Below are 27,633 nucleotides of genomic sequence, written 5' to 3' on the forward strand. Positions count from 1 at the left end.
CTGCCTGATGGGTGAACACAGCCAAACAATAGTTTAGTTCCTGGAGCAATATTTTTATGCCAACTGAAAGGTGCTTCGTGTCTTTCCTCTGGCCTTTTGCTAAGCTGCTGCTGGGCGTCTTTGTCTAATGGCACCCACTGTGCTACTGCCCAGCCAGGGCCAAACGCATCCCTGGGACAACTCCACTGCAACCATTAGAGTTACACTAGAGATAGCTCTGGCCCCCGGTGTGCAGAGGGGAGCCTGAGCAGCAGATGACGATGCAGACAGGAGGGAAGAGGTTGGCCAAGGGGTCAGTAGCAGCTAACCAAATTCAAATCCAGAGCCTGGAAATGAGGGCAAGTGGCCAGGTGTGTTGGCAAGTCTTGACCAGGCCAGCTCTGCTGTCTGGCTCACAAAAGCAGCAAACCTGGAGTTTTCGGCGGTTTCAGTCCCTTGCATCCCATGGGCTTGAAGCCGCTCAACGCCCAGTCAATCATGGGCTTTAGCTGCTCTTCCAGAGACTCCCCAGCGGTGCCTGGGAACGTCTTCCCTGCCCGGCTCCTTGCAACCTGCCGGAGAGAGGGGAGAAGTTACCACGTTCTACGCAGCCGGATGACAAGTCAAAGCGTCTCACAATGGCATCCCAATGACGGTCTCACTTGGAAACAACCACTCGAGGAGAGAGGGCTCTCGCTCGTCTAGTCTGGCTGAAACGCGGAACCCAGGCAACACGGCTGGCCTGACTTTTCTTGCTTGGATGCAGCCTCCTGTGCCAGCCCTCCCCCCAAACATATGTGCACACTGGCTCATTCATACCAGCACCTGCAGCAACAGCTGCTCCCCGGGGTGGGGGGCGCACAGGCCTTTCCTTGAGGGCAGCGCTGCCACAAATTCCAGCAGTGGGTGTGCCAGCTCCGGGGGGCTCTCTTGGGGCTTTCCCTCCCAGTCAGCTGGGAAGAGCATGCCTGCAACCAGCCACGTCTGTGAGCCCCAAACCAGGCAGGAGCAGGAGGAATCAGCCCACAGCCACTGGCCCAAATTCCAAAGGCAGTGGAGTCCCTGCAGGTTTGCAGTGAGTAACCAGGAGTGGAATGTGTCCCACTGTGCGTACCAGATATTAGCTTCACGAGGCATTTAGCCCCAGTGCCAATAACAAGGCCTGCGGCTCATCAATCATCAGCCTGGAGCAACTGCTCCCAGGATAACATCCCCGAGCGACTGGGGAGCTGCTGCAGGAGAAGCAAAGATCCTGACACAGAGCCAGACTCTGCAAGACCAGCATGACTCTGGAGGAGCCAGCAGTTACTCCGATTCCCCGCAGCGTAAACGTGAGCAGGGTCCGGCCCCAAGTCTGCACCTCGGCACCTCGGTGCCAGGAGAGCAGCGAGAGCATCACTGAGGCCACCCCGAACAGCTGGGAAGAATCACTGACACTTTGCAGCGTTAGCCCCTTTCGTCCCCGGATCTCAAACCTCCCCTCGCCCCCCTCCCCTCCACACACACACCTTAACTAATGCCTCGATGCCGGGAACGCTCCTAATCTCCCGGTGCGCAGCGGGGAAGGGACTTGCCCAAGCTTACGCAGTGAGAGAGTGACAGAGCAGGGAATGGAAGCCAGGAGTCCTGACTCCGTCACCTGCTCTACCCAGAGGAGGGTGGCAGGGCTGTTTTCAGGGGTGAAGGAGCCTAGTTTCCTGGCCCAGGCACTTTCGCCCTCCTTAGTTTCCTCAGTATTAATGTTGAGCAGCCCAGCTGCAGCACCTGCCTCAGTCAGTCACTCTGGGCAACACCAAGCGTATGCCTCCTGTGGCAGATCACTAATTACAGTCTCAGTGTGGGTGGGATATGGCAGGTTCTGACTTCCCTTCCTATGTCCCCAGTGCTCCCCACGCAGGCCGGAGCCCTGAGAAATGCTCGGCCACCCTGCGTTGCCAAGAGATTCCCACTGAGCGAGCAATCTTGCAACCCAACCCAACCCTGCTCTCCAGTTACCTCCAGGGCATGGTGCACGGCTCGTCGATAGGAGACCAGCTTATTAAACGTAGAGTGGTTGAAATGCTGCCTAAAAGCCATCAGACCCACCAGCTTGTCTGCTGAAACCTAGTAAGAGAATGATCAATACTTAATAACAGATATTATTATTAATAAAATACAAATAATAATAAAGTACCAGGCACTTATCTAGCTCCTTCCATGTAAATGACCTCAAAGAACTTTATAAACATTAAGTCTTGCAACATCCCCATGGAACTGAGTTGCATTATCTCCCCCCACCCAAAAGGAAAATAAGAGACTCGCTCAAGGCTAAACAGCAAATTAATGGCAGAGCCAGGACTAGAGCACAGGTGTTTTGGCTCCAGTCCCTTGCCTTAGGCACACTAGAGCACATCTATATTTACAATATTTAGTCCTGCAGAGAAGAAGGAACCTGTAACGAACAGAAAGGCCATTAGCAGCGTTTGCAAAGGGTGCTTGAATAGCCAGGCACGGAGTCAGCTTGTGGTTTACTCTCAAAACATCCGGTCACACAAGGTGCCTACGTGACATGGTTTGTTTCCCCCAAGAAAGCTCTGCTCAGATCCAGCATCTAGCGCCCAGTGATCTCACCCACCACGCACTCTCCCTGGGGAGTGGGAGGCAGGGCTCACATTGCTCTCCAAGATGCACACCAACATGCACAGAATTGTTAATGGGCATCTGGAGGGAGACTCGTTCAGCCTCTCTCCGCTGGAAGGAGGGTCCGTGCGATGGGGAGAGTGGGTGAGTGAAAGGGAGAGTGTAAAGAACATAGGAATAAATGGCTGACGCTTGAGGGGCCAAGGTGCTCTCAGAGGATCTCGCCAGGCTAAAAGGAGCCTGAAGCCCACGTTTTCAACCAGCCTCCATAGCATCAGCCACAACATTCACGGGGGCATCCATTGCGCCCGTGCAGAATGGGCGACTTCCCATGCGAATGGCCATCTGCACATTCCCCTGCCCATTCTGCATGGGTTGGAGGTGAGAGAGCTGCACCTGTGCATTTTCAGGTGTGGCTAAGGAGGACCAGCCCCTGTGGCAGAGTGTTTTTCATAGACCCATTTTTTATCTGAATAACCTGAGAAATCTGACCCTAAAATCTAGTCCCTCATTCACAAGCTGTCCCTCCCGTTGTAGGCTTGCTCCGGTCACTACCGGCGCTGCTGCTGCAGATGGGATTATTTCCTCTTTTTGTTCATTATCAGACTCTTTGTTTTTGAAAACGAAACCATGCTAAGAAATCCAATCCAGGCTTTGCAAACAGGGGCAAGGCAACAAGATCTGGAAGGGGATCACAACAACGAGACTTGGGCACCCTCTACTGGCCATCTGGCTGCCTCGGCAGCAGCACAGGAGAAATGTCGCACAGGACACAGCAACCCGAGTTTCAAAGCAATCTGCAAGACAAGAGTCCCCAGCCTGACCTCGACGGCTAGAGGGGGTGGTGAGCATCCGGAGCCCCTGTGCTTTCAACGTACCTCGGAGAACTTCCCGTCCCCAAACCATTGCACCCAGCGCATTCCGGAGATTGCCTGACGTTTGGACGTGACTCTGTAGGAGACGATGATTGCAGGCCACCAGGAGAAGCCCTTGATCTTCCCCCACACGAGCTCCCCAATTCCAAAATCTTTCCCATCCTGAAAAAGACCAGGGCAATGCAAATCAGCAGCAGAAAACACCAGCCACACGTTGCACGAGGAGCCCACAGAAAAGCCAATAACAAGCGCCCCCAATTGATCGTGAAATTGCCCAGCTGCAATGTGTACACGAAGCATTCTGTTTGCACCTCTCTCACCTTTACACAATTCACGTGAGTCCAGCTACTCACGTGTGTAAGCATTTACCGGATTGGGCCCTGAAAGCTAGCTCCTACTCCCTCCCAGATGAATGACAAAGCTGCCCTTGACGTCAGTGAGACCAGGTTCAGGCCCTAAATCACCAGGGAACAGGGAATTTTGGTTCCAAACGACTGTCTGTAGAAAGTATTGTAAGATTTTCAGAAGAATGAGGGAAAGCTTTTTCTGTTGGCAACTTCACACCCAGCTAGGCCTCCTGGGCACTAACATACAGTGCATGCCTACTCCTGCACTCACCCAACCAGCATGCCCCCTCCTGCTTGTGTCCTGGCTTGCACTATGCAAAAAAAAAAAACCACCTCAGAGCAGCCTTTTCTCTGCATTCAAACAAGCCAGTCTCAGGAGCGCCTGGTTTCACTGATGCAGAGACATACGGGTTTACCACCTTCACACTGTTGGCCACATCCTCAGCTGGTGGAAACTGGCGAGGTGAGTGAGCTCCACCCATTTCACCAGCAGAGGCCTTTCCCAGGGAAGAAAACAGACTCTGAATCTGATCAGAGAGCATCATGTTCACCTGCTTCTAGAACCACCAGAGCAAGCACATCCTCCAGCGATTGGTCCTGCTGCTGTGCTTGCTTGAGAAAACATACACAAGACAGACAAGACACTCCATAAAACAGAAACATTTCAGAGAGGCAGCAGTTCAAGTGGAGATGACGACATGTTGCGCAGAATATCTGTGGAAGGCTGAACTGCTAAGGATGCCGTTTATCACTTGCCCTGCTCAGAACCATCTAGTAACACTACAACAATACAGTCACCTTACAACACTGCATTGTATCACCTAGTTGGAGACAATACAAAGTCTCCTGTCCAAGCTGCTACAAAGATATAAAGCCCTGCTTCCCTCGGATGTAGAAACAGCAAGTTATTCCAGTAGCAATTTACAGGCAAGATTAGAAAAACACTGGGGTTCTGTAATTTCATTCCATGCACAGCATGGACAAGGTAAGTCTACCATTGTTCTATGCAGCGCAATAACAGTAGCTGATGCTGCCCAAGCTGCTAGTCATCTGAAGCAAGATATTAAGTCGCCCAAATGTTTTGTGGATGTTCTTCCAGTGAGTGAGCCTGATGAACTGCTTTCAAATGATCAAGTGGTTCCTTATAATGCCACTTCAACCCTTCAGTCTGAAAAAGCCAGAATGAAAGCCTCAGAATATTAGCCAGAGCCAGGTGATTGTAGAGGCCAGGTACTTTTGTGCCCCAACTGGTGCATGAGTTTGGTCTGTCTTTGCTAGATAAGCAGGCATAGAACTCAGCCAGCAATGAGTACCATCCTTCTGAAGACACACACAGAAAGTGCCTTAAATATTGTGCATTCTGCAATCCAAAGTTTTCACACCACTGCACACAAGCCTTGCTGCACAGCTACCCCGTGAGTTTGGGTCTCACAGACTGCACCTTCAGAGACTTTGCATCAATTATGACAAGCTGAGGCCGTGCATCACTAGTGCTGCAAAAACGGAAGTAGAAAGACTCCAGGGAAGTGTATTCATTCTAAATGGAATTGTACCACTTCATGCTGGTGGAAAACTCATCCGTGAACGAGATGATAATATAGACATCAACACAGAGACAGTTGATGGTGTGACATACTGCTGGGAACCAATGGCTGGGCCAGCACTCTGATCACTTAAACCCCCATTAATTGGGGAGAAAGGCAGGCAGGCTTGTGGAATCAGAACCAAGAAGGTTCTCTGGATAGAGAGATCTCGTCTCCTCGGTAGAGGGCTAATGAGAAACAAATGTGTGATTTGTGGATTAGTAAGGTGGTGGGAAGAGCAATGTAAAGAAACTACATAGTGGTGTTTAATGACTGAAGGTCTCCAAATAGCCTGTGAAGACAGACAGAGGAGAAGACAGGAGTGAGGCCTCGCCCGGTGATAGGTGAAAATAACATCTTCCATTCAATGGCTAGAGCAGGATTTCAAGAAACAGTCTGCAGATAGTCCTGAATTGTTGAGCTTCAATCTAACCATCAACAGGACAAGTCACTGGCCAAACTCCCCACCATGTGAGGACAGTTTTGAAGAGCATGTCAAAAGACCAGCTTGGCAAACAAAGCTTTGGATGTCCTCGCACACAAGTAAACCAGATACTGGATCACCATTGCAAAAAGGATGGAAAAACATGGATGATTAATTACTCCCTGTATTCTTCAAGGACCCATTGGCATCTGAGCATCTATAAGCCTTCATTTGTGCCTGTACCAATAGGGGTGGCTGCACAATCAACTGTGTCTGCAGTCAGACCAATCTTCCCTGCCCAGAACTGGGTACATGCCCAGGCAACGAAGACTGTAGTAGCCACACGCTCTGAACATCACGATAATGATGTTGATGAGAAATGTCACCAGCGCGAAGGATACCTGTACACGTTTTTATTAGATTCTGTTTTACCCTTTAGATCGTTATTGTGATGCGTTGAGGTCACAACCAAATACAATTTGACGTCTTGAAATAATACTGAGTCATTAAAGTAACAGAAGTGAATGCAAATATTGCAAAGTGGTCACTTTAACGTGTGGATGGGGTCATTGGTTATTGTTTCTACGGTAGCAGCACCACATCATGCCTCACCTGGAAGTAGACATAATAAGCTTTCCAATGCTGTGCACGTACATAGAGATGGTACATTAAAGCAACCAGACAGGGGGTATCTGCCATTGCCGATATTCTTGCCTGGAAGGTCTTGGCCCCAGCTCTTCAGCACCTCGCTGGCTGCGAAGCCCAGAAGCGCCGCCTGCTGGGGAGCAGAGACTTCATGCCCAGTCTGCACATTCAGGAGTCAGGGCTGCTCCAACAGAGGGGGGCTTTGATCAGCCACATCTAGGGAGCTCTACTGTGCCCTAGCCACAACTGCACCCCTCTCTCAACACACTTTCTCCTGCCCCCCACATGTCCAGGGGAGGGTGGGGCAGGAAAGGACTCTGCTACGCCAGCCCTGCAGGGAAGCCCTGGCACTGGGGTTGTTCCATGGGTGCCAGTTAAGCTGGCTTTGCATCCTCTTAAAGGGACGCATCGGAGCTGGCATCTCAGCCATTGACTGCCCTGCAGTTGATCAGACACATATTTCTAAATCACACCTGCCTCTGCTGGTCTGAGAGCCGGCTCGCTGCCTAGCTGCCCTGTTATTCTAGTTCTTTTTCATTGCATGTGAGGAAAGTGTAAAAGACGGATTTCTATGGCACCCTTCGTCAGCTTTTCCACATGCGTTTGGCTGTGGGGTGTAGCGTGAAAGCACAGTCCCCCCCATCCCCCCCCCGAGCATTACACAAGTTACCAGCAGATCAGATTTGACTGAGGTGTGCTCAATGTCACGGAGCTTGTTAGGGGTGATCGTTACCTGGCTCTGATTTCTTTCCAGTTGCTATTGGTTGTTACACACTGTTCTTTGCATGCCAGTGGTTCAGCCCCCACTGGACTGTATGGACTGTCACAATTTGTGGTGTCGCTTCCACGGAGCTGGAATTTGGAATCCGTGAACCCAATTCACACTTGCGGGACAGCGCGACTTTGGGGTATACGTGCCTCTGAGAGCCTGATCCTGCGAGATGCATCCTTAGCCCTTACTGCAGACAACAGGGGGCACTGCATCCTACATGCATGGACTGGGTCTGAGAAAAGAGCCAGTGAGCAGACTCCATCCCTCCCTCTCAGCTCCGTGTCAGGAAAGGCCCATAATTACTGGCTAGTTATTAGGCAGTATAGTCCACCGTCCACTGCATCGCTCGCCTCGGCCAGGACGCAGGGCATGCCACGGGGGGACACCACACAGCACAGTCTCTTAGTCAGTCAGGGCACTAGAGGGAACCACCAGATCTGCCCCCATCCAGTAGCACACAAAAGAATCCCTTTCCTACCCTTTACAGCGAGTCCAGTCTTCTCGAACACAGGAGGCACTACAGGGAGGGAGAGTGATTCCTGGCCAACAGGCCCTCCCGCCCCATTCCTCACCGTGGGCAAGAGAAAGGAAAAGGTCTGAGGGGAAAAAAGGAGAAGAAACTAAGGGGATGGGCAACCAAGAATAACCCTGACGGAGGCCCCAAATCCTGGTCCTGCACGGAACACAAAGCAAACAAGCCAAATCCAAACTAACGCCTATTCCTTCAATAATCATCATCACATGTGCAAATCCTCAGGCTAAGCTTTGGTGTGCATTAGATGCCTAATTATGTAGCAAAATGCAATTGCACAATTCCAGCGAGCCTCTGACCGTGCCCTGGCACTGGGACGCTGTCACAGAGTCACCGGGCGATGCTTTGGAACTACTCCATATGAAGCCAGTCAGGACTTTGGGGGAGCCTCCTCTCTCTGAGCAGATTGTTGCCAGCTTACACAGCTTCGACCTCCCTGGGTCTGACCTCGGAGCATTCAGCATCCCCTTCTCACACCGTGCGCTTCCCACAGCGAGTCCGCCCGCGTAGGGCTCCTGGGGAAGCCAGAGGGCCCTGCCCCACAACGCCGCAGTCAGACGTGACTCTCAGCCAGCCAGTAAAAAGAAGGTTTATTATTCAACAGGAACACAGCATAGGACAGAACTTGTTAGCACAGAAATCAGTGACTTTCAGCCAAGTCCATCTTGCGGAGTCCTGGGCCTGAAGCCCTGGACTCCCGCTCTTCCAGTCCCCAAAAGCAGACTGCCAGCTTCCAGTGACCCAACCTCCATTGCTCCTCCTTGTCTCCCTTCCCAGGCAAAAAGTCACCTGGTCGTCACCTGGTTGCATCCTCCTCCTGGGTCTCAGGTTATGGGCCATAACCTACGTGCAGGCAGCTGGAGCAGCCTCACCTGCCCCAGAGGTCTCAGCCAAAGTCACACACCCCTATTCCCACCACCGAGGTATTGATGCAGCACACAGGGAAACTGAGACACACACAGTATTCATGCAAAACAGTAAGACTCACGTAGGCTCAAATACAACATAAGGGAAAATCCCCACTTGGTCACAGACGCCCTCACCCAAGGGAACAACCAATTCGTCCCCTTTGGCACCTCCTGCTGGAAACATCAGTGTGTGCAACAGCAGGCTCTGCCAGGGGCACAACTCTCAGCCTGGCCCATGGCACACCGGGGACTCTTTTGGAACATCTAATCCTCCGCACCACCCCCTGCCCTCCGGGCTTCTGCTGGGGGAGAGCAGCTGTACTGCGCAGCACGGGCTCCACAGAACGGGTAACCAGAGCATCCCCTGGGCATCCCGGCTCGGTTCCCTCCCTGGCCAGCGCCGCACACAGGGCTGACTCATCCCACCAAGCACCTAAACAGAGCCCTGGGTCTCCTGCCCGCCTGGCTGCAAGAGGAAGCTTGAGCAGCGACATGTGCAAGGGCAGAGGAGTCAAAGGCAAACAGCAGGCAGAGAGGTTGCCATGAAACTCCAAATCGCGTGTTGGGTGAGTGTGAGACTGCAAAACCCAGGAGACGCCTGCCCCATCTGGGAAGTCTGTCCTAGCTCTGGGTACTGTCTTGCTGTCCCGAGATCTCAGTGAGGACGCGATACTGTTCCTGGGTGCAGAGACAATGATTTGCCTGGAACAGCCACAGCTCAGGGATCACTGGGCTCCCCTACCTGGTATTCCACCACTTCCCCCGCAACTCTGCTCTCCTGCTCCCCAGCGACGAGCTCGGGGGATCCGTTCTGGTCCTCCTGGGTGCTGCTGGCAGACGTGGTGCTGCTGCTCTGGGAGGACTCCTTGGAATCCTCCTCAGTGAGGTCAATCAGGGGCACCTGGACCGTCCTCCTCTTGGAGCACTGGGGAGAAGGAACAGGGCATGAGTAGCCAGCAGAAGGAGGCAGGGAGGGAAACAGAGGGGCGAGGAGGAGAGAGAGAACAAAAGCCTGAAGGGCCAGGAAGGCAGCACAGACCCATCCTGCATCACATCGTCCCTGCAAACTGCATCCCCCAAACCACCCTAAAATACCACGTTTCCAGGCTGAGAATCAGAGAGCCAGACTCAGAGCCCTGGACAGGTGCAAGGAGAAAGCTCTGCTCTTGAAGCCACACTACATACCACCTGGACTTCAGTTCTGCCCTTGCCAGTTCAAGCTCTCCCTGTGTGTGGTCCCCTGCCCCACGCAGAGCCCTACCCGAACGGGAGCCAGGGACTCCTTTTCAATCTCCAGGTCATTCTCTTCTTTAAGTCCTGCCTGGAATATCCTGCGAGCTGGAGGCTTCTGCCTCAGGCTGCTCTCCCAGCCGGCAGCACCGCGCGGTCGCACCTGGAACCCAGAGAGAACAGGCCTTGGTTACACCCTTCATGCTCTTTTCCCAGCATAGAGTCAACACAGAGAATACGTTTAATCTGCACCGATGCTTTCCCACAATGCACGGCAAGGGCCATGCTGTGATCACAGGCCAGTTTCATTCTACCTGTAGGGCCCACAGCAATCGGAGATTGAATTGTGAGGGACAGCAGCACAGGCTACGCAAGGTGTATGGTCCAGTGGGCAGGGCATTAGCTTGCAGGCAGGAGACCTAGGTTCTCGTCCTAGCTCTAGCACAAACCTGCTGGGTGATGCGGGGTGAATCCCGGCATCTCTCTGGGCCTGTTTTACCTCAACAAGGCCAGACACTACCGCTCACTGCGGGACTGTGCAGTGCAAAATGGGGCCCCGATCTGGACTAGAGCCAGCAGGTGCTACAATAACAATGTGTATTGTCATATGGTATCTCAGCATCTCATTGCACGGGCCTGGTGCCTCTAAACTACTTGATATCCCGCCCATGAGAAACCCAATATTCTGTCCTTGGGGCAGTTACGCTCCCCCATGAGAGCCGCCAGATCCTAGAAGGGATCCGTATTTAGAGGGACAACTTTTGTTTTCGGTCATTGTGTTTCACTGACTGTGTCTCCTCCTAAAACCACCACTTCTTGGCAGAGAGGTAACTAAAAACATGTTTAAAAGGCAACAAAGGACCTGAGATTTGGCAGCTCTTCTGAATGCTATGGACTCTGGAGCACAGCATCTGTAGCTGGGCTGTACTTGGGGGAGAAGGGTCTCTCTCTGCAGTCCCTTCCTAGGGCCCCAGTCCTCATGTGTGTACATACATACACACACACACACACACACACACACATTCTGCAGAGGCTCCCTCCCATGGCAGCTTTTCCCCTGTGGTTTGTTGATCTCATGTTCAATGAAACATTCTAAAGCAGGCGGGTTTCCTGCATCTGGGGTAACAGAATTTTAAAATAAAACAAGTCTTCAAAGCGGCCTAGGGGTGAACAGGCCCTTCAAGCCAACAGCATTTTAACCCCTGGGTTTATTTTAGGGCTTCTGCTGTTGGAAGGTCTGTACTCACAGGCAGATCTCTAGCTTTGGGGTTTCAAAGTCAACACAGTAAAGTTACACTGGAGGCCAGAAAGGCCTCTGAATTCATCATTTTACACATGGAAGTGAAAGGCAAAAGTAACGAGCCCCAGTTGCAGCAAGGTCCCCGCTCGTGTCTGGGGCAGGCAAAGGTTTGCGAGCTGGTTCCAGTTCCTTCTTTCCGGTCTTCTACTCTCAGCAAGGCTTTGACCTTCTCTATAGCACCTTCCACACAAGGGTCTCAAAACACGTGACAAGCATCAGAGAAAGAGCCCTCCCAGCTCCCGTGCAAGGCAGGTACTCCCCCCACATTTTAAAGACAGGAAATCTAAGGCGGAGAGAGGGGAAGGGACTTGCTCAAGGTCTCACCATCCATGGCGGAGCTGGGATTAGAGCTCCAATCTCACGCTTGGATCACAAGACCATGTACCCTTGTAAAGGAATGTAAGGCTTGCCTCTCCTATACCACACTCAAATCCCCCAGGCGCTCTGCGGGGCGAGAGGGGAGGGAATTAGTGACTGTCTGTCTCCTTGTTGACACGCTCTTTGTTCTGTAAACAGGAGATTAGGTTATAGTTATAACCTATAGCTATAGCTGAACGCTGTTTGGCTTTTTGGTTTTCTTTTTGATTAAACTGCCCCTTGGAGTTTCTCTGGCTCGAGAAAGAAGCTAGAGCAGTTTGGCTCCCAATCTGCCGACAGAGAGTACAAGGGCCAGACTGGATCAAATGCACGGTCCATATGGACTATACCTAGGAAGCTGCCAGTCTTGTCACAGGGCCAATTCCCACAGCACTTCCTCAGGCCACGGGAGTAAAGAACAAATGAGGAGCACAGAATTTGGCCCACAGTTATTAGCAGCACTTCACAAACGAGCTGTGCGCCTGTTTAACCAAATGGGCTATTAAACCACCATGCAGACTCGTGCAGTGTTTCTCAAATGCGGCCACCAGCAATTTTTTTGCCGCCAAAAAGCCTCCAAAGGCTGGGCGGAGATTGGGGGGAGGGGCAAAGCAGCACGCGGCTGTTGCTCCTGAATAGCTGTTACCAAGGGCAGCGAGATGCACTGCCTTGGTGCTTGCCCTGGGGCCACCACCGGGAACGGCGCCCTGCACCGTGCAGCCGCCTCGGGGGCTCCAGGCAGAGCCTCTGGAGATATGGGGCTGGTGCACTGGGTGCCGGAGGCAGCTCTTGTCAATGGAGGTGGCTGCAGCGTTCGGTTGCCAGGGCACTCCCCGGGCAGCTCTCCCACTCCCGCCTGGCTGGGGCACGGGGAGCCAGGGACTTCACAAGCAGCCGGTGAGTTCCCAACCCACCTTCCCTGGGGCGTCTCTCGCTGCCGGGCCGCAGGAGGCAGGGGACCGACAGACGGGTTTGTCAGAGCGACAACAAGCAAGACAAAATTTGCTGTGACAATTCACAGGCTACTATACAATAGAGACCAGAGCACGATGCTCTGTGGGAGGAAACAACTGACCTCCGGAGCCTTGCTGAGCTTCATGGGCCAAGATAGGTCTTCCTTGGAGACGTCTTCCTTGCCGATCTTCTTGCTCCTAGTGGGCACTATTCGTAGGTCCACAGCATCTACAGGAGACAGTCCAAAGTAATACTGCCCTCAGTCAGTTGTTCTGGAATGGGACCCGCTTACCTCAGCACGGCGTTTGGTATAAATCAGCAAGTCCTGACCTCACCCACGTCCCACCCTAGGGAAGAAATCTGGCCCAACTCTGAAGATTTTGACAGTCTCAGACCTCACTTCGGCAGGATTGCGAACCCCAAGCATTCAAACATTGTAAGTCAGCTGCCAACAAATCGTGAGACTGCCTTAAAAATGGTAAAGGGTTTTTATTTTTTAAATGATAAATGTTAGGCCTTTAGGGTGTAATAATGGTAACAGCCAGCTCAGCAGCAGATCTCAAAGCACTTTACAAAAGACATCAGTATCATTCTCCCCATTTTATACACGAGGCACAGAAGGTGACTCCCCCAAGGTCATCGGCAAAGCCAGGAATGGAACCCTGGTCTCTGGAGTCCCAATTCAGTGCTCAACCCCCTAAGCCGCGCTGCTGCCTCCTCTTTGTATTTTCAAGCCTTTCTCCATAGCCACACAGGCTAGAAATGTACTCCTTTCTCTTTTTAATTAAAGCTGACAGTCTGATCTAATCACACGACTCCAGGAGCTGGGGCACTGGGGAAATCTATTCACTATTATGAGACTCTTGATAGAATCGCAAGAATTGGCAACACTCCTTTTGTGCATATTTATTCGTCCTCTGTGTTGCTTGCCTGGCTCAGGGTGGCACAGTCAAATGACTCAGGGAGGCAGAGCAGAGCTTGTTTCAAGATGGCAAAGCCTGTCACATAGCTCCGGGCAATTTGTAATAGGAGCATGTGTTGCCATTATTAGTTATGATGTCTCTGCAATGTACTCTACGGCTCGGAAGATGCCAGTGGTTTATTATTAACTTGTGCAGCATCAGTGAAATACATCTAGCACACCCAATACCAGCGTGCAAATCTGCCCTATCGCTCATTGCCCACCGGGGACCCAGTCCTGCTCCCTCTCAAGTCAATGGCAAAACTGCCTTTGTCTTCAAGGAGAGCAGGATCCAGCCTTACATAGATGAGAGCTTTCAGAGTAGCAGCCGTGTTAGTCTGTATCCGCAAAAAGAACGAGGAGTACTTGTGGCACCTTAGAGACTAACAAATTTATTTGAGCATAAGCTTTCGTGGGCTAAAACCCACTTCATCGGATGCATGCAGTGGAAAATACAGTAGGAAGATATATATATACACACACACACACACACACACACACACACACACACACACAGAGGACATGAAACAATGGGTGTTACCTTAACTGATAACTCTCGTTATAGTGTGTATGGTGAGCTATTACCAGCAGGAGAGGGGGGGAAAAAAACTTTTTGTAGTGGTAATCAAAATGGCCCATTTCCAGCAGTTGACAAGAAGGTGTGAGGAACTGGACGGGATGGGGGGGGGGGGAAATAAACATGGGGAAATAGTTTTACTTTGTGTAATGACCCATTCACTCCCAGTCTTTATTCAAGCCTAATTTAATGGTGTCCAGTTTCCAAATTAATTCCAATTCAGCAGTCTCTCGTTGGAGTCTGTTTTTGAAGTTTTTTTGTTGTAATATTGTGACTTTTAGGTCTGTAACCGAGTGACCAGGGAGACTGAAGTGTTCTCCAACTGGTTTTTGAATGTTATAATTCTTGACCTCTGATTTGTGTCCATTAATTATTTTGCGTAGAGACTGTCCGGTTTGGCCAATGTACATGGCAGAGGGGCATTGCTGGCACATGATGGCATATATCACATTGGTAGATGTGCAGGTGAACGAGCCCCTGATGGTGTGGCTGATGTGATTAGGTCCTATGATGGTGTCCCTTGAATAAATATGTGGACAGAGTTGGCAACGGGCTTTGTTGCAGGGATAGGTTCCTGGGTTAGTGTTTTTGCTGTGTGGTGTGTGGTTGCTGGTGAGTATTTGCTTCAGGTTGGGGGGCTGTCTGTAAGCGAGGACTGGCCTGTCTCCCAAGATCTGTGAGAGTGAGGGATCGTCCTTCCGGATAGGTTGTAGATCCTTGATGATGCGCTGGAGAGGTTTTAGTTGGGGGCTGAAGGTGACGGCTAGTGGCGTTCTGTTATTTTCTTTGTTGGGCCTGTCCTGGAGTAGGTGACTTCTGGGTACTCATCTGGCTCTGTCAATCTGTTTCTTCACTTCAGCAGGTGGGTATTGTAGTTGTAAGAACACTTGATAGAGATCTTGTAGGTGTTTGTCTCTGTCTGAGGGGTTGGAGCAAATGCGGTTGTATCTTAGAGCTTGGCTGTAGACAATGGATCATGTGGTATGGTCTGGATGAAAGCTGGAGGCATGTAGGTAACTATAGTGGTCAGTAGGTTTCCGGTATAGGGTGGTGTTTATGTGACCATCACTTATTAGCACTGTAGTGTCCAGGAAGTGGATCTCTTGTGTGGACTGGTCCAGGCTGAGGTTGATGGTGGGGTGGAAATTGTTGAAATCATGATGGAATTCCTCAAGGGCTTCTTTTCCATGGGTCCAGATGATGAAGATGTCATCAATGTAGCGCAAGCAGAGTAGGGGTGTTAGAACAATGCTTCCTCAGCTCTCGTCCCCTAAGTCAGCCATAAAAATGTTGGCATACTGTGGGGCCATGCGGGTACCCATAGCAGTGCCACTGATTTGATGGTATACAATGTATACACCATTAAATAGGCTTGAATAAAGACTGGAAGTGAATGGGTCATTACACAAAGTAAAACTATTTCCCCATGTTTATTTTTCCCCCTACGGTTATTCCCACCTTCTTGTCAACTGCTGGAAATGGGCCATTTTGATTACCACTACAAAAAGTTTTTTTCCCTCTCCTGCTGGTAATAGCTCACCTTAACTGATCACTCTTGTTATAGTGTGTATGGCAGGGGTCGGCAACCTTTCAGAAGTGGTGTGCCGAGTCTTCATTTATACACTCTAATTTAAGGCTTTGTGTGCCAGTAATACATTTTAACGTTTTTTAGAAGGTCTCTCTATAAGTCTATATTATTATATAACCAAACTACTGTTATATGTAAACAAGGTTTTCAAAATGTTTCAAAAGCTTTATTTAAAATTAAATTAAAATGCAGATCTTATCAGTTTAGTGTGATCCTTGCCCTTGCTTTTCCTTGCTGAGTTTTCCAATGTCTGGCACAGATTTGGATACTTTAAGCTGCACACAGGCTTCTGAGTGATCAGTTGTTAACCGGCCCAGAGAAGGACACAGGACCGATTTCATGTGTGAAAATACCTGCTCACACAGGTATGTGGATCCAAATGCTGCAAGCATTGCAAACGCAATTTTCTTCAAACAGTTAAATTTCACTGGCAGGGATGTCCAGCAGGTCAGAACAGAGGCCCCATGATCTCTTTCGGTAACTTCAAATGTGCTCCGCAGATCCACAAACTTTGATGTCCACAATTCTGAGCTTTTTAACTGAATGAGTTGCATTTCGAAATCTTCAACACCCATCCACTGAAATACAGACAAATCCAAGTAGCTTTCGTGGAACTTTTCAGGTTTAATTAGAAAAGAAAGCAATGGGCAAATTGCTGGAAATCTTGAAATCTGTCAGAAAATTTTGATTCCAGTTCTTGCATGTACTTTCCAATCTCATCGACATTGACAGTGCAACGTGTCGATAGCTCTTTTATGAGTGGGAAGTAGCAGAAAGTAGAAGTTTGAATATTCCTGGAAAAAAACTGCTAGTTTCACAACAAATGCTTTGCAGGCTTCATAAAGATCCAGAACTGTTTGCCCTGCACCCTGGAGAGAGAGGTTGAGTTCGTTTAGGTGAGCGGTGATATCAGTTAGAAACATGAGCTTACACAGCCATTTGTCAGCATCCAGTTTGGGATAGTTTTGTTCTTTTTCCAACAAAAAGGCCTTGATTGCATCAACACAGTTTACAAAGCGCACCAAAACCTTGCCACGACTTAGCCACCGAATGTTGCTGTGAAGTGGGATGTTGTTATAAGCACTGTCCATCTCTTCTAGCAGTGCTTGAAATTGTGAGTCAAAGCAGCTCGAGCAACAAGGAAATTCACAATTCGCACCACTGTATTCATCACATTATTAAGCTCTGAATTAGAATTTTTAACACACAGGTTTTCTTGATGGATGATACAGTGAAATTTGACTGTCGGGCGGCCAATTTGATCTTCAAGTAACTTTACAAATCCCTTCTGTTTTCCGACCATGGCAGGAGCACCATCTGTTGTCACACAAAATATTTTACTGATGTCAACTCCTCATTCTTCAAAATGGTTTACAAAACTTTCCAGTATATCTTCCCCCTTTGTTGTGCCATGCAGGGGTTTTAGGCAACAAAGTTCCTCTTGGATTTCATCAGAAGCACAATATCTTGCAACAACTGTCAAACGTGGAACGTCGTTTATATCCACTCTCTCATCAACTGCAACACTAAACACTGCTGTGTCTTTCAATGTAGTCGTCTGCTTTTCCTTAATGTTTTCTGCCATTTCACTTATGCGTCTCTTAACTGTTCTGGCAGAGATGGGCAGCTCTTTTATTCTAGATATGATTGTATCTTTATTTGGCAAATCATTGAACAAAATCTCTGAACTGCTGAGAAAAATTTCTTTTATATATTCCCCACCTGTAAACGGCTTTCCATTTTTTTGCAATGCACTGTGCAATCTTGTAACTTCCTTCTGTAGCTTGATTTTTACTTACACTTAAGCTTTTAAAAACACTGCTTTGCTTCTCATATCCTGCTACTGACTTTTTGCGCGATTCAATCTTGTCAAGAAAGGTTTTCTCGTACTTCGTTTCAAAAGGTCGAACACTTGATGTGCGACACACAACACTTTCATAACAGAAAGCACAAATAGCACGCTCCTTCTTTTCAAGAAATCCAAATGCGTCTGTCCAAGCAGGCTGAAATGATCGGACATCTAGCTTCGCTTTCTTAGGAGCTGCCATTTTGTCAAATGTTCCCTTCAACTCTCAGTGGGGGAAAAAATGGCGCTAGAAGGCAGGCACAAGATCAAACGCAGCGTGGTCTGATATGAGCAATTTTAAGACGGGGGTGCTGAGCTGCCTCGTATGCAACCCGCACTGTCCCAGGCTGGGGACAGTGGGCCACAGCGGGGAGACTGCAGAGCACTGATCCAAGGCCAGGAGCAGAGCCCAGGGTGGCCTGCTGGGACTCCAGACTGGAAAGCAGGCTGAGCAAGGCTGGAGATCCAGACCCCAGGTGGCAGGAGGTCAGCGGCTGGAACCCCAGATCGGCGGCTGGTAGGGCTGAGCAGGGCCGGAGGCCTGGTCCCTGTCTGGCAGGGGGCCTGTGCTGGAACTCCAACCGGAAGCAAGGTGAGTGGGGCTGCGGCGGGGACCCCAGCTGACCTCTGGGGTTCTGGCCGCTGGCTCCTGCCAGCCGGGGTCTCCGCCCGCTGCCAGCCTGGGGTTCCTTCACCCAGGCCGGCAGCGGGCGCTGAGTGGGACCGGCGGCGGGACCCCGGCAGGCAGGAGCCGGCGGCCGAAACCCCAGAGCGGCAGCGGGCTGAGCCGCTCAGCCCACTGCCGTGTGCCATCAAAAATCGGCTCGCGTGCCACCTTTGGCACACGTGCCGTAGGTTGCCAACCCCTGGTGTATGGTAACACCCATTATTTCATGTTCTCTGTATATATATATATCTTCCTACTGTATTTTCCACTGCATGCATCCGATAAGTGGGTTTTAGCCCATGAAAGCTTATGCTCAAATAAATTTGTTAGTCTCTAAGGTGCCACAAGTACTCCTCGTTCTTTTTATAGATGAGAGCCACATTAGAGAAGCCCAATCTATACAAGCACCCAATGCAATGATCTTCACTGCACCCAGCACTGCCTCCAAGAAGTCAGCTGTGGAAATCCAGAGCCCAGCCCATGCTGTGAGTGCAGTAAGAGGAGACTGACCTTGTGTATTGGGCCTCCCATTTGCTTCCAGAGCTGGGGGAGAAGCTTCATCTTCAGCAGGGTCACTGCAGCCTCCGTTGACAAAGACCAGCTCTGCCCTGCAGTCTGTCTCCCCATCGCCGTGGCACTTGTCTCTTTTCATGCTAGCCTGCGGAAATGATTTGAGGTACAACAGGAGAGAAATTTAGCCACCCACTAAATACAGCCAAGTAGAGTCTGAGAAAGACAAACTGGGCTGCATAACCTTCTAAAGGCAGCCACAACTGAACATCCGCTTAGCGGCTTTCTTAAGGCCTGGTCCAATGCCCATGGACATTAATGGAAAGATTCCACCGACTCGAATGAATGCTGCATCAGTCCCTTTCTGTAGCCCGTCCTGCTGAGATTCACACGCGGCTCTGATTCTCCTAAGTGTCGCTGCTCCTTACAACCTTCTGGACGGGGCCTGGTAATGATCTGAACAGCACTTCGAGGCATTAATCCTTTAGTCAGGCCAGTTTCACACAGGTGCAACGCCAGTGGAGCGGCTCCCAATTTATACTGGTGTACATGAGAGAATTCCCAATCTAACAGACTGGACATCCTTAATCTAGAGCGGAGTTCCTTGTTCTGGATTTCAAGCTGCTGTCCCCAATCACGATGGAGGAATGAGATGTTTCCAAAAAGCCTACACTACCAGGGAAAACCAAGTCCCCATATTGCCACTAGACTGGTTATTTTCCTTTGAAAAAATGCACAGAGGGGATTTTTCCTGTAGCCCAGGGCAAGAGGATGAGCTGGGGCAGCAATATTAAAATGCACCAGCCAGACAGCCAGTAGGGCAAAGTCCTGCAGTCCACACTCAGCTGCAACTCCCACTGAATTCCAAGGGGGCTTGGCTGCAACAGAGACCGAGCGAGAGCTGCAGAATCTGGCCCAGGAGATGTGGTTTATTCTAGTTTTAAAAAAAAAAAAAAAAACGCAACAACTTTGATTTCCAATGCAAGGAGTTTGTCAGGGGAGTCCAGACAACACATAAACAATAGGACACTTTCTGCACAACCATACACACTTTAGAAAATAAATAAATACACCGGGTTGGCAGCTCAGGTCCCCACAAGAGGGGCCTGGCTCCAGCTACTTTGGGAGGGCAGCTGCTGCAACTGCAAAACCTGACATCAACACAAGGTCAGTTACAAACATTCATATTTATTGGCATTTACACTAATATCAATAGCTTAAACAACTCTCTTTACAACTGCTTGCCAGTGCATAGTCTGGTTAAACAGATGTAAATCTCCCCCTAAAATGCTGCCCGGCTCTTCTCAGCAGGGCCAACCGAACCAAAGCCATTGTGAGATTCTTATCCAAGCTCCTTTGGAGACAGAATGAACCACAAAGTCGGAAATACAGAACCTCACAGGGCAGGGGCATTTTCAAACCCTCCAATGTTTAAAATGTTTCTGATTCTCATCAAACCACCCACGCACCTCCTCTCCCTGAGGTGAGATGCAGCAGGCAACATGGCAGAAAGAGCAGGGTCTTTTTTTGCAGAAGGTGGTTGAAAATCCAGCTTATTATGGGCTGCTTCAAACTGACTAGGGGGCAGCCACTGCCACCCCACACAATATGTCTGCTGAAAAACAGGGGGCCAAATTCTGCTCTCAGTCACATCGGTGCGGAGCTGGATTAATGCTGATGTAGTCCACAAAATACACTTCCAGCCCTACCCTGACATTGCCTCAGGCCTCTGCCTCTTCCAATCCAGTCACACCATCTCCAACTCTATCCCCTACTGTTTGGCCTAACCAAGGCTAGTGCCATTCTCGTACATTGTTTTTACAGTTGCCCACACGGGACAGAGAAAGATGTGGCCAGAGAAGCTAGGCAGGGAGGCAGTGGAAGTGTTGTCTCTCCCAGTGCTGACATTCAAGGACCCCCTTGCACTCCCTTCTCCCTCAGCGCACTGGGCTTGCGAGTTCCACTTTCCAGAGGAGATTCAGGAGCCAGGGCCAAAGTCCGCTCCTTGTGACACTGGTGCTAGCACACTCAAGTTGCAGAGAGCACAAAGGGGGAGGAACTGAGAGCATGAGTCCCTCCCATGAACCTGGGGGGCAAAGGGTCGCAAGCTACTTGGGAGCAAGGACTCAGCAGCCATGCTGGTTTAATTATGCAGAATGGCTTCAACTGAAGTAGGGGCATAATCTTGGTAGAATCAGAGAAATTATTAATTTAAAATGTTTTCTCTTCAGCCAAACCACATGAATCATTTAACCAAGTCCAGAGCCATTGACCCACCTAATGAATTGTTTATAGGGGGATAAAACCATTTCAGAACTGGCAGTAAGATGGATTCACCTCTGCAATGCTACTGCTCGGTTGTGAGGACTGGCCGAGGGAGGGCCCAATTCTGCTCCGATTGAAGTCAATGGCAACTGCCATTCACTGCAGTGGAAGTAGGATCTGACCCATTCTGGATGAACGCAGCACATCAGCTCTAGGGTGAGACATGTGTCCTGAGTGTCTTATGAGAATTTCCTCCTCCTTGGTCTAACTTCCCCTCATCCAGCTGGATTCAGCATCAGCTTCCCCTTTTCCTAATCAGCAAAGATTCACTGAGAACGACACAGCTACTGTGGATCTAAAGGACACGAGGTGCAGGTTTGGGCCTGATCCTGCTCCCATATATGAAATAACTATTGGGTTATTGGGCCCAGCTCTACAATATTCATAATTATCAAGAGCCCCCAGCCCTTCTCCCATTGAATCCAATCCGAGCAGTGCCCTTCCAAAGTGTTTTGCAGATTTCAGTAACTAACAACAACAAATGGATAAAATAGAAAAAGGACTGAAAACATCTTCATTACAGACCTAGCCAGTGAATTCGCTGCGATTGCAGCAGCATCACTGAAGGCCCAATTGGACCTGTCACCCACTGAGAGATCATCAAACATTTATAACTTTAGATAAGTTGGTGGTTTAAGTACAGGAGAGTCTGTCACCCGCAAAATTAAATTCTCCACACCCCACCAGAAATGTAATGATGAACAGAGTCTCAAAGCCCTGTACAGGGTGCAGGCAACAGTGTTATCACCAAAGTGATTTTTCAAATCACAATTGTTTCTAAAAGTCTTCATTTTTGCCTAAAAACAGAACCCTCCATTTCCCGACAGCTCCCCACTAGGGGTCATGCTCTTTCCCTGGAGCACACACATGTATGGGAACAAAGAGGGGCCAACCACGAGTTCTGCAGAGGGCCCCAATCTCTGCTTGGGGCCTGATCCCATGCCACTGATGCAGAAGAACGGCTGCCTAGAGCGTTCTCCTGCCAGCACAGCCAGAGACACAGCAACACACCAGTGCACAAAATGGGGTCTGCTCTGCTTAATACTCAGCATACCATGCATTGTGTCAGCCAGAATTTCATCATTGTCGCAAACATACATCCTTAATGTCACCCTGGGGCCTCCTTAGCTGTGGGTTGTCAGCTGGGATGCACAGCCTTCAGCCAAAGAACAAAGACAGGGCGGGTTGGGTTTTTTTCCTCCTCTCTCTCTCTCTTATTCAGAGAAGGGGTTTTTTTTCCCCCTTCTCTCCCCTTTCTCCTAAACCTGTCCAGCAGTTCCCATGCAAGGAGGGGCACCTCACCTGAGCCCATGTGTCTCTTGCCCTCCCAGATGTGTCCTTCCTTGGTCCCGTTTTAGGAAATGGAAGCTCCCAGACGATGTCAGAAGCACTCTGGACCAAAGGGCTGCAGTCCTGCAGCTTCCCCTGGACCAAGGAAGGAAGCCATCTCGCTGCAGTGTAGCAGGATCCACGACACAGCATGAATGTTGTCCACAACTTTTCCCAGTGTAAACCCATGTTTTTCCTGGGACATTTGTAACTCAGCACGAAGTACCTGCTGTTCCCACTGGCTCAGAACCCGAGGCCCATATTCACCCAAACTTCCATTGACGTCACTGGTATCTTACCTGACTCAGGACCTAGTGAAACCTTCCCTAGGAGCAGAGAGGTGCTGGTACCCATGGACCAGGTCACTGATGTCCTCTCCAGGTAGTTCAGCATCCAGGATCACAGCCTGGGTGGGAGAATTCTCTCTCTCTCAATTTGGACACAGATGCCTCTGTGATCTGTGCGTTATAGGCAGTACAGAAACAATTGAGGTTTCTGCTTTCAGCTCGTCTTTCACCTCATCTGACAAGCAAAAAGGAGCCGTCTGGACTGAACTTTTAGAGAAGACGTTTTGGCCTTAAGTCCGTTATGCTCTCGACACAGGTCATTAGTCAGGTGTCCATCCCACACCTTCCGAAAGCAAAAAGTCCCCACAAAGTGCACATTCAGATCCTTTCCCCAGAGTACAACAACAGTCTCTAGGCACAGGGACAGAAGAAAGAGAGAGAGTCTCAAGCTAAGTAAACCCCTACAGCTGTTTGTAGAAATCCCACTGATCCAGCACATCTGCTCTCAGACCAAATGAACAATTACTGGGAGCTGCCCAGACTCGCTGGACTCTCCTCAGCTACTCAGAGACCTGAAAGGCCTGCTGACTACTGCAGCTAGCAGCTCAGGGGGAGCAGCATTTCCTCCCCAGAGATGCCTCACACGGAAGCTGGGAGTAACAGATGCACACACCTCACAAACAAAGGCAGCAAAGGTCACAGTTTCTCTCTCTAGGGACTCCACTGTCCCTCAACAGATTTCAGGTTACTACTGAATATTAGGAGTTTATTACTAGAGACAGGTCAGACCCTGAACCCTGGATCCAAACATCTTGAAACCCACCCCTACATCCACATCCAAATGTTGCAAATTACCTCTATCTTTATAATAGGGCTACACCACAATCCTGGCTTTGAAGAGCCCTGAACTCAGGGATGTCCAAAAACTGCATCTGGGTTCTGCTGCCTGATCACGGCTGGTTAGTACACAAACGTTCGAAGTCTGTAGTGGGCAATAAGGGCTTACTCCTGCTTCCACTCCAGCCCCCACTGCTACGGAGGGCTTCTCTAACAAAGCTGCGTTTTTACCTTCCTAGCATGCATGAGCTATCCCCAGGGAGAACACAGGGACGACCAGGCACTTACTTGAGTTTAACCACAACACCGAAGCTCAACCCCAGGCAGATACATAGGGCAGGCCCCGGTGAGCGTACAACTAAATAAAGCGCCTTGTCTCTGCTGTGTTTTCACTCCGGCTAGCTCATGTGTGACAGCTACCCCAAGGTACAAAACACAAACAAGCTTTTTCAGCGGTGAAGGCAGGCCCTGAGCATTACAATGCAGCAATCTACAGCCACAGCCCGAATCATTAAAGAGCTGAATCCCGTAATCCTTATTCAGACACAGGTATGTTCTGGGCTGAGGCTATACAATGCCTTACTATTCTGAAGAGGGCCGTGGTTTCTTGTGAGCATCTCAGCCATGCTCCACCAGCAACATAGCTCTCGAAGGGGTCTAACTTTCAGACAGGCCTCTCCTTCGCGTTGAGCCCCAGAGCTAAGCAGTTCTGATGTTTCATTGGGGCTCTTTTAGAATGTCATTGAAAAGAAGTGTGTGTTGTTTGAAAGTAAACATTCTCCTACAGAGCTGGTATCCCATACACAACTGCACCAGAAAGTGAAACGGGCCAGAACGCACCACATGGGCTTCAGAGCTGAATTTTCAAAAGACAGCCTGTATGCTGGGCCTGCAAAATATATACAGGTATGGACCAGCTGGCTATTTGCCTGGATCTGCAACAGCCCAGCTCCTTATCATCACACGTGTGGTCCATTAACACACCACCGCAGTGCCCTGCTCCCTGCACTTAGCTCCCACTGAACACAAAGCTCCAGGGAATACAGGAGACAGAGCTTTTTTCAGGGGCCAGCCCCAGACTGCGAACAAACTCCCCCAGGACTGAAGAACCAACCCAAACCTCCCCACCTTCTGCTCCAAATGCAAGGCACATTTCTTTGACCTGCCTTCTCTAGTGTACATAGACAGCAATGTGTGTATATATAGATTATATATAAAAATTAAAAAAAAATTAAAAACATCCAAAACTAAACACCCCACTGCACACACTTCTTCCCCTGGGAAGAGGAGGAGAGAACAAGTGATAGTTAGTCACAGTTGCTTAATGAACGACTGGGAAGACGCTCATGTACTATGGTGATGAGCACAATGTAAGAACCCATATAGAACAGAATAGAATGGTTTCAGGTCTTGGTCCCGATATTCAAAGCCCTCCAAGAGACTGGGCCCAGCTACTCCCGGGATGCTTCTGCATCTGGAACCACGACCTCTCCCTCAAAAGTTACATCCCATTGAGACAATGAAACTGTCGAGATCAGATCCAGATCCCAGCTTCGCAGCCCAGGCCATTTCAGGTTTGCCATGCTGGGTAAAGATCACGCTGTACTATCCATTGCTCACAGAGCACCACAGATACACCCCTGCCCTGAAGAGCTGACCACCTACATTCAGGACAAGGAAAGCAGAGTCAGCCTTGCCTTCTAAACCCTGACGAGCTTCCCCCAGAAACACTATTTCCAGGCCTTTCCGCCCTTCAGAACCGGCTTGTCCCTCTAGGCCCCCCGTCAGTCACTGCTGACTACTGCAGTTTCAATGACCTGGCTCACACCCTCCCAGTCCTCACTGAAAATGCAGTTGGGCTAGTTTCAGTTTTAATTCCAGAGCAAACAGAGTTACCCTCATCAGGTACATTTCCTCTGTAGGTGCAGAGATTGCAATGGAAACAGTCTGGCTTTGCCTGTAGAGGCCTCGGTGTGCCGGTCAAAAGGCCACAGGGAAGCGTTTTACATGATGGCTGGGATGTCAGCCATGACCCAAAATCCATTTGAATGACAAAAAAAAGGAATAGCTGATACCAATGGCTGATCCACCACTCTGAGCCATCACCTCCCAAATGGCCTTTCATTCTCCCTAAAATAGACCATTTCCCTCTAAACCTGAAAAGTAAAGAGGTACTTGGGATGTGCAGCTTAATAAGAAAAGGAACTTCTTGACTTGCAGATTTGCTCGTTAAAAAGGCCAGTCCCTTCCCTGCCCCACCCACCTCCTGTTTCTACACCCTGCCCTTGCTGCCAGTTTCCCTCTTCCTTCCCCCTCCCCTCCCCCCAGTCACAGGCTTGGAGACTTCCCCAATTTTACCACTACTGTCTTTGGTTTTGTTTTGGTTTTTTGTTATTTCATCCTCTCCTGCCCCTGCTCCCACGCCCGCCCCAGTGTTCACCTCAACCTACTATCACATTTTAAAACTACAGCTGCCTTGTCCACACTAGGATTTCACTAATGCGTTTAGTAACCATGTTTCAGAGTAGCAGCCGTGTTAGTCTGTATCCGCAAAAAGAACAGGAGTACTTGTGGCACCTTAGAGACTAACAAATTTATTAGAGCATAAGCTTTCGTGGGCTACAACCCACTTCTTCGGATGCATATAGAGTGAAACATATATTGAGGAGAGATATATATACACACACATACAGAGAGCATGATGCTCTATTTGCCTGGATCTGCAACAGCCCAGCTCCTTATCATCACACGTGTGGTCCATTAACACACCACCGCAGTGCCCTGCTCCCTGCGCTTAGCTCCCACTGAACACAAAGCTCCAGGGAATACAGGAGACAGAGCTTTTTTCAGGGGCCAGCCCCAGACTGCGAACAAACTCCCCCAGCATACATGATGCTCTCTGTATGTGTGTGTATATATATCTCTCCTCAATATATGTTTCACTCTATATGCATCCGAAGAAGTGGGTTGTAGCCCACGAAAGCTTATGCTCTAATAAATTTGTTAGTCTCTAAGGTGCCACAAGTACTCCTGTTCTTTTTAGTAACCATGTGTTAGCTAAAAAGTGGTGAAAAAATACCTTGTTGCCTAGGGAAAACAAGGCCTAGGCGTTCGCTCTGAAGCAGCTACACACATGGCCGGTCACTATTCTACTGTATTCTATTCTATATAGGTTCTTATCCCATGCTCATTACCCCAGTATCTGAGCATCTTCCAGTAATGCAACTGTGACTAAATCTATCACATGTTATTTGTTCTCTCTGACTTCTCTAACCAGGGCAAATCCCCAATGCAGAGAAGAGATTAATTACTCCCAGGTCTGGGCTGAAGCACAAAGTGGCAGGGAGTTGCACTGGCTATGTAGAAAAAAGTTTGTCAGTTTCCACAGCTGTCAGATGGTCACCTTTCACCAACGCTAAACACATACAAGCAACAGCACAAAGAGAAATAAAGCAACAAAGAGTCACTCTTTCCATCCTTCCCTTCCATGCCTGTCCCCCACTCCATTCAGACTTCAATGCTAGAACAATAACCACAGCAATAAACAAGCCAGTCATTTAGGAAGAAATGGAGTAACTGGGTGTACCTGCAGAGAAGCAAGTAAGTGCATCCCCTACAGTTGGGCCCCGGGGAACCCTAGCTTCTTTCCGGTCTCCTACTGTCTGTGTTTCCATGGATCATTTTCTCTAATACACATTTACCAACCACAGAGATCCTAACTTTCAGCTCTTCCCTATGGGTATCCATCCAGCTGCCTTTCCCATCCACCTGGGACTGGTACAAGTTCCAGAGCTGCTTCAGAATTTATTTGTTTCTCAGACACCACCCAACCCCTTCCCCATGATATCACCAAAGGAGTTTCTTCTCATTGGCCTTTGGGAGGATGAGGCAGAATAAACTGCAGTTTCTTTAACTGTGTCACTACCTGAAGGCTCTGTGTCTGGAACCTGCAGTGCAATGTCTCAACACTGAAGAATTCCCTCTCCCCTTCCTTCCCCAGGCCAGGGGTAACCTGATGACCTAGTAACCAGCCGAGATCTGCTTTAAAAAAAAAAAAAAAAAAGTATTTCCAGACAACCTGTCAAAAAACTAGGAATGTATCCAAAGGTACTTGAGCGTGCAAACGTCATAACTCAGGTCCCAGTGGGAAACCATTACAGCTGTTAAAAGCAACAGAGGGT

General features: G+C 49.6%; 1 protein-coding gene across 1 annotated transcript in view; it reads right to left on the reverse strand.

Moving 5' to 3' along the window:
• The window catches only part of DNMT3B (DNA methyltransferase 3 beta), a 49,053-nt gene extending 21,991 nt beyond the window's left edge, over positions 1 to 27,062 (reverse strand). Inside the window, exons 1-8 of the mRNA XM_065414220.1 lie at positions 27,039 to 27,062; positions 18,675 to 18,822; positions 12,647 to 12,753; positions 9,946 to 10,077; positions 9,427 to 9,609; positions 3,477 to 3,635; positions 1,975 to 2,082; positions 410 to 551 (exon numbers count right to left, since the gene is read on the reverse strand). Of these exons, the coding sequence (XP_065270292.1) occupies positions 410 to 551; positions 1,975 to 2,082; positions 3,477 to 3,635; positions 9,427 to 9,609; positions 9,946 to 10,077; positions 12,647 to 12,753; positions 18,675 to 18,822; positions 27,039 to 27,062 (1,003 nt within the window). The remainder of the gene's footprint in view (positions 1 to 409; positions 552 to 1,974; positions 2,083 to 3,476; positions 3,636 to 9,426; positions 9,610 to 9,945; positions 10,078 to 12,646; positions 12,754 to 18,674; positions 18,823 to 27,038) is intronic.
• Positions 27,063 to 27,633: the final 571 nt, after the last annotated feature.

This window comes from Emys orbicularis, chromosome 12, assembly GCF_028017835.1.
Source record: "Emys orbicularis isolate rEmyOrb1 chromosome 12, rEmyOrb1.hap1, whole genome shotgun sequence".
NCBI classification, from domain to species: domain Eukaryota; kingdom Metazoa; phylum Chordata; order Testudines; family Emydidae; genus Emys; species Emys orbicularis.